Source organism: Schistosoma mansoni (genome assembly GCF_000237925.1).
Source record: "Schistosoma mansoni, WGS project CABG00000000 data, chromosome 1 unplaced supercontig 0135, strain Puerto Rico, whole genome shotgun sequence".
In the NCBI taxonomy this organism is placed as follows: domain Eukaryota; kingdom Metazoa; phylum Platyhelminthes; class Trematoda; order Strigeidida; family Schistosomatidae; genus Schistosoma; species Schistosoma mansoni.
Genome location: NW_017385993.1, coordinates 764,550 through 774,946, shown reverse-complemented (window position 1 = coordinate 774,946; position 10,397 = coordinate 764,550). Strand labels below are relative to the sequence as shown.

Sequence of the window (10,397 nt, the reverse complement as noted above, 5' to 3'; positions counted from 1 at the left end):
ACCTTAAGATTAAAACTGCTTCATAACGTTCATCCTTCCTATACTATATCCTTATATACAACCTATCTTTTATATACCACCACCACGAAATTAACTATTTCTATGAATCCGATGTTCATCTTGTTGTGCTAATGAGTGAGGTATGGCAACTTGGACCGATGCATATATGTGCCTTGTCCTACGTTGTAGCTGACTGACATTGATATGTGAATCCGGAACTGAAGCCGCAGATTCACATGCCTTAGTACTGTCTATAGGTAGTTTCTTCTCAGCGCGCTTCTTTCTCCTTGTAACAATTTCTACATCCATATGCTGATGTTTCCCTGACGAGGTCCACCTTTACGGTCTAATTTAAGTCTAGAGCTAGGCTCATAATAACTCTCTCAATTTCCTCGAAAGCAGAGTTCTGGTCATTTGTTGCTGCCTGTTTATCAGAGGGCGATTTCTTGACTATGTTTAGCAGCTTAATCGCCTCTAGAATAAACAGAGATTTAGTAGAACAACATTCTTTACACAACCAACGTGATAATGGCATACACCACCGTTTATATGCAGCCGGTGTGAGTCGGGTGCACACACACCACTAAATTAACTATTTCTATGAATCCGGTATTCATCTTGTTGTGCTAATGAGTGAGGTATGGCAACTTGGACCGATGCATATATATGTGCCTGGTCCTACTTTGTAACTGACTGACTTCTCTATTCATACATCTATCCAATGATTTGATGTTATTATTTCATTGAGTAAAAGGCATATATATATATTGACATTTCATCCCTTTATATACATATTTTCTGTATTTATAGAGAACTTATGGTAAATGGTGGCGCATTAGTCCAAGTAGTTTAAAACCAATCAATTTAACACCAGATGATAATGATAATTATACAAGTGAAGATTATGTTGATTTATACTTTGATATACCAGTAATACCAGTGTGTTTACAAATTTATGAAACTTATAATCCTGGTGCTATTGTACGTATTTCAGCTTGTTATAGACATCAACCAGAGAATAGTCCAGTTAATCTACGTAAACTTCAATGGATTACATTATGGAAATTAAATTATTCTAATCATGATAAAAATCAATTAGTTCAACTTCAACATACCGATGATAATGATGATGATGATGACCACCATTACCGTATACGACAACAGCGACAACAACAACGACAACTTCAGTTAACTTATCATTCTAATAATGTATGCACTACTTTAGCTTGTCCAGATATTGTTAATTGTAGGACAAGATCAACATCTAATATGTATTCTGACAGATGCTTACCTGCATTACCATATGATGATGAAAATGCATTTACAGTTCAATATTCAGAATATCTACCTCAATCACGTATTTTTCAACCAAAATTGGTATGATTTTTGTTTCCTATCTATATTTTCTCGTTTTTTGTGGTTTATGGATGTGAACTGATTAAAATTTGACTATAAAAGAATTAGGCGCGATAGAGTGTTTGAGACGTACTGCATCCACTCCAGTTTACAATATCATATCTCACTGAAGACAATTGGTGAACGGTTGCTCAACTTCGTGGATTGGTTGAGGTTAGACATTAACACCGTTGGATGCCGGCTCAGTAGCCTATCGGTTAAGTGCTCTGGCGCGAGACTGGTAGGTCCTGAGTTCGAATCTCGCGAGTGCGGGATTGTGGATGCGCACTGTTGAGGAGTCCCATAATAGGACGAAACGGCCATTCAGTGCTTCCAGGTTTTCCATGGTGGTCTAGCTTCAATTGACTCACGCTTTCAACTATGAAAATATCATATAACATTGCTATGTATACAGTTCTTGCTTACATCATATATAGGAAATTATGGAGAAGTAGTCTTTGTTCAAACATATAGTCCTGAAGCATCAGATTGCATATTCGAACCCCACTCCATCTACCGTGGTTAGGGTAAGTGATTAGTATTAAACCCTAGTGCATAAACCTTTACTTGTTAACGAGCCAGGCTAGAGCTCTCGACTTTAAACTACCAAGTTACTATCTCTTGTTATTCCACATCTCTGAAACCGATTTAAGCTCGTAATGGGAATCACAATCAGAATCTGACATTGTAGATATCCCACTTGATTTTCACCCACTTATTTAACATTAACTCTGTCCATAACTCCTAAGGAGCAGTAGGACTAAGTTAAATTCATTTGTATTGGTTGTGTTTATTTGAACTCAATAGTTAAATGGATAACGTGATGGCATTTAGAGAGAATGGTACTGGGCTCGAGTCCCGGGGTGAAGAACTCTGGGATAAAGGTAGATCTAAATGACGAGTCTCAAATAGGACAAAACACTCGTCGTAGATTCCAATACTAGCCACCATCCATATCTGCTTATAATGTGTGTAACTTAATGGCAATATCGAGGCAATCAGCATATGATCCACATATGTCTGAGACTTGTCCATTAGAGTCATAAACAGCAATGGGCAGATTCAAATAATCAACTCAAACAAACTTATATATTCTGGAAAAGTACTTGCATATTTCTTTTTATTCTACTTTTAGTCTAATATTCGACCATATCCAACGGATTTATTACGAATTGAATTTGATAGTACACGATGTAAATATTATACACAAATTGATGCTGTACGTTTATCTGGTTGGGCTGAATTAACAGATACTACTATATCACGATGGCCTGGACAATTGGAAGCTTCATCGTCATCATCATTATCAATTGATGTCAATACAGATAGTGTAGAACAATCAAATAATCGTTCACAAAATACTTTATCATTCTTTTCTGATTTATTAAGACCGTGTACACCACGTTTAAGAGCATCATCATATAATGTAAGTATAATCTTAGTATTATGTTCGGCTACAATCATTGTGTATTTTTCTATTTTAATAGATACTAATTGCTTTATGTTAGGATCAAACTAAATTTTTAAAAAATTCACAATTTTACTATAAGTACTTGTGGTGTGGGCTACTTATATCCACACAAGTAGTATATAACGATGGTCGGGCATTAAATGTAATTCACTAAAAGATTGATAAGGAAAGAACGGAAACGAAACACCATTGGTATGAAAATGCATGAGCAATAATAATCGGGGACGATGGACTGATATTTGCTCCCAAATGCCCTGGTACGGCCGAGAGTGGGGAGGGCACGTCCTCTCTCTCGAAATGCTATTACACGGCCACGCTTATACAGCCTCTGCCATGGAAGTCCTACTCACTGTCTTCTCGTGGCGGGGGTGTCATTTACGAAATTGAGAGGACGAAAAACGAATATCCGGCTCTTTAACCGGGTTGGTGGACACCAGCTACCATGGGACTACATCTCCTCACGATGCTCCATTGCCTTGTGGATCAGAATTTTAGGTCAAAGGCTCCGGGAGTGGCCCTTTAAGAAAACCACCTGCTTCGGTTTTGGCACCTGGGTAGTATCGTAGCCCTCACATCATTAAATGAAATGACAATTTTTTGTGTGGTGCATATATATCTGGTGCCTTCTTGTACCAATATTTGTCTTCAAATAAATAAATCAATAATTTGCAAGAGGAACAGTCAAGTTTGAGACGATGGATTGTTATTTTGCAAATTAACTATTTACTATACGGTTATAAGATTTTAGTGAGACATTCTGTAATTTTGTGCCCACATACATTCGATTGTCCCCACTCGTGTATTGTTCACTACATAGCGACCGGTATTTATCTTATGTTTCTTTCCTTGGATCTAAAAATATGTTAGATGGTCTAACTTTACATTTAAGTAAAATTTACTTACTTACGCCTGTTACTCCCAATGGAGCATAGGCTGCCCACCAGCATTCTCCAACCCACTCTGTCCTGAGCCTTCTTTTCTAGTTCTATCCAATTTTTAGTTCATTCTTCTCATGTCTGTCTCCATTTCTCGGAGTAATGTGTTCTTTAGTCTTCCTCTTCTCCTTTGATCTTGAGTATTCCATGTGAGGGCTTGCCTTGTGACACAGTTGGGTGCTTTCCTCAATGTGTGTTCTATCTACTTCCAGCACTTCTTCCTGATTTCTTCCTCCGCTGGAATCTGGTTTATTGTCTCCCACAGTAGGTTGTTGCTGATAGTGTCTGTCCAACGGATCCGGAGTATCTTGCATAGACAACTGTTAATAAACACTTGTATCTTCTAGATGATGGAGTCAACATTATATATATATATATATATATATACTTGACTTTCATCCAACCCTGCCGGATTACAAGTCCATTGTCATCTCTCAACTACTTCTCAGTTCGTTATTATTACCTAACTATTTACCTCCATGAATCAGTGTGATTCACTCCTTAATTTTCTAACTGTCTTAGCTAACGGATGAGCCAATGGATCTGTCGTTCTCAGATGCTAGCTTACTTGAATCATCACCAGACCAATTAGCTGATGAAAATATTGATGAAGATAAATCTTCATCATCATCATCATCATCGGCATTATTACCAATCTGTATTCGTCGTAAATCTTCTGGTTTAATTCAGATACCACCAGTTGGAATGAATTTATTATTATTACAAAGTAGAAATTTAGTTGCATTACCACCAGGTACAATTTGTCAATCTTCATTATTTGGTCTTACTTATTTAAATGAAGATGCATTATGGCGGCATGGACCATTAACTCGTTTACCGGTAAGTAGTGTACGTATACATGAATTGCATAGATGTTTGTAAATGTCCTTTTTCATACTGTTTACATTAAATATGACTGATTAAACACTTAATTTTATGTAAATTAATATAACTTTTAAGATATATCAATGGCAACTCGAACTGATGTACGTACGTACGAAGTTCAACGTTGTGACTGACTGACTGATATCAAGAATTGGTTTGTTTCGATAGTGTAATAATAAGACTAAGATTATCAGAACTATGAGATGATATATTAGCGCAACACATTCCGAACACTCTGATCACATATATACTTGTTAGAAACATTTACATATAAAAATAAAAGGTCAACTAGACCGGAAATGGGGGGTAAGGGTAGATAAGGATAATGTGAAAACCATTCGAAACCTCATCACTCTGGATTGTTCGAAATGTATTGCACTAACCTATCACATAGTTCTAATAACCTTCATCTTCTTATTACACTATCAAAATTGATCGAAAGGATTGATTGTTTCAAATTGATTTGTTTGACTTGTAGTGGTCGGTATTCGATATAATCCTTAAACTTTGTATATTGTTTGTCCTCATAGCTGTCGCTAGATAACGCCCTCAACGGTGTATAAATCAGAAAACGAATACGAAGCGTTGATCACGCTTATTATTACACCACTCACAGATCACTGAAACCACAGACACGCCAAACAAGAATGAAAGTCTAATGCCGAAAAGCAAGCGGGCGAGTGAGCGTGCGAGTCGAATGAATGGGATTAAAATGTACATGTATATATACATAGAAAAATGGATGAATTATTGAATCAATTAAGCGACTCACATTAAAGCTAGCCGAATGAATATACTCATAGGTGGTAAGCAATGCTCAAGCGTACATACTCATACAAGCGCAACAATAATAAAGGTACAATGGTATAGACAAGCTGTTATTGTACGAATGATTCTGTCCGACAAATAAGTTAACAAAAGGGCTTAACCAGATTGAATGTGAACATGACCTGCTATGGACTATTTAACACAGCATTTAATGCTCAACAGCTCACATACACAATCCAGAGAGAAATTTTACCCAGAATCTTCAGATCTTTCGGCCGATGTACAGGAAGAGTTCACTTAGAAGAGTATTAAAACCATAACTGCCAACAAATTATGCTTGTGGACGTTCAGATCTTAGGGAAGTCAATGTGTACAAACCCAATTCAGACACTGAATACCTTGGAATTGCATCTTCTGATGTCACTTTGCTACTTTGTGGTTAAGACCTTTAAGTTAAAGGCTTTGGGCTTAACTTTTTTAAGAAAACCATTTTCTTTGGTTTGGGAGACCGAAAAGTATCCCAGCATTTACACAAATAATGTGGACCACTAATGATGTAAATGAGATATTTAGATGAATCCTTCTGTGTTTTTATTCACAAACAGGTTTCAAACTACTGGACTTCTTGTTATCAAGCCTGTTGGAACTTAGGTATTGGGCTCTAATAGAATATGACTAAATGCCGACGAAGTATCGACTTTCATCGAATTATTATGAAACATCTTTTCTTGAAATGATAAGTAAACAACTGCTTACACTTTAGGATTCATTAAAAGAATATTTTGTCCTATATCAGTTTGCTCTGAAGGATGACTTCTGATAGTACTGTTGTCTTGCGTCATGATATAGTGAGGTGTATCACACACAGTCTTCTAAATTATACTTTTGCCTCTTATCCTATTCTAAGATCCCTGATATTAGAAAGTTTGCTCTTTTAAACACAGGGAGTTGTATAACCAACTTCTTGTGTCCTTATTTCCCTCGAAGAGAACAGTATACCATTTATGAAGGGAGGTGTTCTACTCGTTCAGTCATCAGAATGGGTGTACTTCAAGAAGCCGTTCTCTCCCTCTCATTTTTCTCCTTTTTTGAGTGATATTACTGTGTTTAATTTTCTTTAAATCATTGAGTCCCAAGTGCATATTGAACAGTAATCTATTTTTAATCAAGTTATACTCAATCCCTCTGAATGTCGTGGTGTTAACTTTCGCCTAAGATATGGATAGTACCTGAATACCCAGGTGGGGTTGCATGACTTTTATACTTTTAGAGATTTTGTGATTGACGCTATTTCGAATATCGTTTATTGTAGTGTTAGTTTTACATCTGTTAGCAGGACATAGATTGGATTAAAGCATGTCCCGTGCATGAATGCGTTGGCGCACACTGACTGGTTAATTCTTACCCAATCAGCGCTAGTCGATACTTGAAGAACACTCTAGAATCTTCCCATGTAGAAACTATAAAGATACTAACGTATTTCTTATTGTGTTTCTTACTTCCATCCACTCTTATTATTTGGAATATAATTTCTTTCCTGTTCAACCGTGTTCTGATTTGGGGACTTGTCAAGTGAATCGGTATCCAAGAATACTAAGCAATAGGAATAGCTGAGTCGTAATAACAGAATTTATAACAACTCCTGACCTCTGTTAATCTCTCCACGTTTTAAGATCAAAGAAAAGTTTTTGCTCAACTTGCTATATAAATGGATTGCATATTTTTGACATCACTTAACACCCTACTCTTATGGATTGTATATTCATGTACACTGTCTTTCATCTGTTACTCTTCCCTGTTATATTGTTTGGGACTTTTATGTTCCGTAGAGTATTGAATTCAATTCAATTCAAAAAGTAAACAGTGAATACTTTTCGCGTCATTATGAATATAGTTATGGGTAAACATTTAAAATCTTGCAAAACACTGAAAAGTGTTATTCTATCTATCTTTTATCTTTTATATATTACCACCACTAAATTAACTACTTCTATGAATTCGGTGTTCATCTTGTTGTGCTAATGAGGTATGGCAACTTGGATCTTACTTACTTACTTACTTACGCCTGTTACCCCTCGTCGAGGAGCATAGGCCGCTCACCAGCATTCTCCATCCAACTCGGTCCTGAGCCTTCCTTTCCAGTTCTTTCCAGTTGCTATTCATTCTTTTCATATCTGCTTCTATTTCCCGGTGTAGTGTGTTCTTTGGCCTTCCTCTTTTCCGCTTCCCTTCCGGATTCCAAGTTAGGGCTTGCCTCGTGATGCAGTTTGGTGATTTCCAAAATGTACGTCCGATCCACTTCCAACGTCTTTTCGTAATTTCCTCTTCATCTGGAAGCTGGTTTGTCCTCTCTCATAGTAGGTTGTTGCTGATAGTATCCGGCCAATGGATGTTGAGTATTTTGCGTAGACAACTATTTATAAATACTTGTACCTTCCTGATGATGGTCGTAGTAGTTCTTCACGTTTCAGCTCCATACAGTAGGACTGTCTTGACGTTTGTATTGAAGATTCTCACTTTGAAATTGGTTGAGAGTTGTTTTGAGTTCCATATGTTCTTCAATTGTGGAAATGCTGCATTTGCTTTGCCAATCCTCGCCTTTACATCTGCATCAGATCCTCATTGTTTATCAACGATGCTCCCCAGGTACTTGAATGTTTCCACCTCTTCCAGAGTTTCGCCATCAAGTGTGATAGGGTTGGTGTTCTCCGTGTTGCATTTGAGAATCTTGCTTTTTCCTTTGTGAATGTGGAGGCCTATCGATGCGGAGGCTGCTGCTATATTTGCTGTCTTCATCTGCATTTGTTCGTGTGTATGGGATAGGATGGCTAGGTCATCTGCGAAGTCCAAATCAATTGATTCTGAGCTGTCCATTGTATTCCGTATTTCCCGTCAGATGTCGAATTCTTCATAATCCAGTCAATCACTAGAAGGAAGAGGAATGGGGAGAGTAGACAGCCTTGTCTGACTCCGGTCCTTACTGGAAATGCATCTGTCAGCTGTCCTCCATGCACGACTTTGCACTGTAGTCCATCGTATGAGTTTTGGATAATGTTGACAATCTTTTCAGGAACTCCATAGTGTCGAAGAAGTTTCCATAATGTTCGGCAACTTGGATCGATGCATATATATGCCTGGTCCTACGTTGTAGCTGACTGACTGTCTGATCTAATATAAACGGCTCAGTCCATTCAGATCTTAAGTTGGATTGTAAGATGTATTAATCGTAACTGGTTTTTTTTCTCATAAGAAAACTATATAATAATTATGAATTGTCAAAAATTTTATTTTTTGGATTTCTCTCATATAATATTCCCTTGACAACAACATTTGTGACAATGTCAAGTATGAAGTCCTACTTCATATTTTCTCTTTTTTGGGCTTAAGAAGTTTACTTCGTTGCGCGTGTGTATCTCGGTAAGTGAGTGTGATATTTGTTGTTTGTGCAACTTTTGTCTCATTTTTATTTATTCATTTGTTTAAACACATAAATATTTGTACAAGGGAGCACCAGATATATATGCGCCACACAAAAAGTTGTCATTTCATTTTAATTGTATGAGGGCTATGATACTGCTTAGGTGCCCAGACCGAAGCAGTGGTTTTCTTAGAGAGCCACTCCCGGAGCCTTCGACATAGAAGTCTGATCCACTAGGCAGTGAAGCAACGTCAGGAGATGAAGTCCCATGGTAGCCGGTGACCAACAATTGGTTCATACGCCATTTGTTCCTTCAGGGTAGTAGTGCCCATTTACACCATTGGTTTGGAATCAGGGTTTTCCAAGTCCCCTAGATGGGTCCTTCACATCCACCAATCCCGTTAAGGCGCCAGAAATTCGCTTTTCGTCCTCTAAATTTCGTAAACAACAGTAAATTCGCGAGAAGGCAGAGAGTAGGATCTCCCTGGCAAAGGCTGTATACGCGTGGCCGTGTGAGAGCATTGAGAGAGGGATAGCGGGCCCTCCCCACTCTTGGCCGTACCAAGGCTATTAAGGGCCCTTTTGTCTCGTACATATAAGTTATATCATATTTTACACATCTTTCAAGAGTTTTCATTCTAATCAACGTGGAAATAAAGGTGAATATCTTAGTTATTCTGTTTAATTTTGAAAATTGAAACAATATCATGGTAGTAACATTAAACTTTATATATATGGGTTCGGTTTGTATTAGTTTACAATGATAATAGTGTACTGAACAAAAACACAAGTGCGGACAATCTAATGTATTTCAACGCAAAATTACAGAACATCTTAGTGAAATCTAAGAACCATACAGTAAATGCTTCATTTGCAAAATGTCAATCAATTGTCACAAACTTGACTGTTCCTTTTGCAAATATAAGTCAATCGTCTCAGACTTCATTATTCTTTCGTCTTCACACCAATCTTTCTCTGTTCTCGTTCTCTTCTTCTCGATCTTCTGTAGCCAGATATTCTATTCCTGATTAGCGTTATATATTACTTATGTCGATATAAGTAGCACACACCACAGTAGAACAGTGATAGATACATATTTAATTAATAAAATGTGTGTAAAGTCTTTAGATCTAATTTTATTGTTGTTATTGGTGTTGCTTTTATAATTACGTAATTCATTTTAATATCAGAAGGGGTTTTGTTGATATTATAGTAATTTCAATAGTTGAGATCATGAGTCAATTGAAGCTAGACCACCATGGAAAGCCTGGAAACACTGAAGACAATGATCGATGTGTTGCTCAATTCGGTGAAGCGGTTGAAGTTAGATATTAACATCGTTGGATGCCGACTCAGTGGTTTAAAGGTTAAGCCCTCGCGCGCGAGACTGATAGATCCTGGATTCGAATCTCACGAGGCGGGATCGTGGATGCGCACTGCTGAGGAGTCTCACAATAAAACGAAACAGCCGTCCAGTGCTTCCAAATTTTCCACAGTGGTCTAGCTTCAATTGACTCATGATCTC

General features: G+C 37.4%; 1 protein-coding gene across 1 annotated transcript in view; it reads left to right on the top strand.

The window, feature by feature from the left end:
• Positions 1-1,269: 1,269 nt before the first annotated feature.
• The window catches only part of Smp_176090 (fbxl4, putative), a gene marked incomplete at both ends in the record, with an annotated part of 31,413 nt that continues 22,285 nt past the window's right edge, over positions 1,270-10,397 (top strand). The window contains 3 exons of the mRNA XM_018791684.1: positions 1,270-1,377; positions 2,531-2,821; positions 4,492-4,679. Coding sequence (XP_018645199.1) covers positions 1,270-1,377; positions 2,531-2,821; positions 4,492-4,679 — 587 coding nt within the window. The remainder of the gene's footprint in view (positions 1,378-2,530; positions 2,822-4,491; positions 4,680-10,397) is intronic.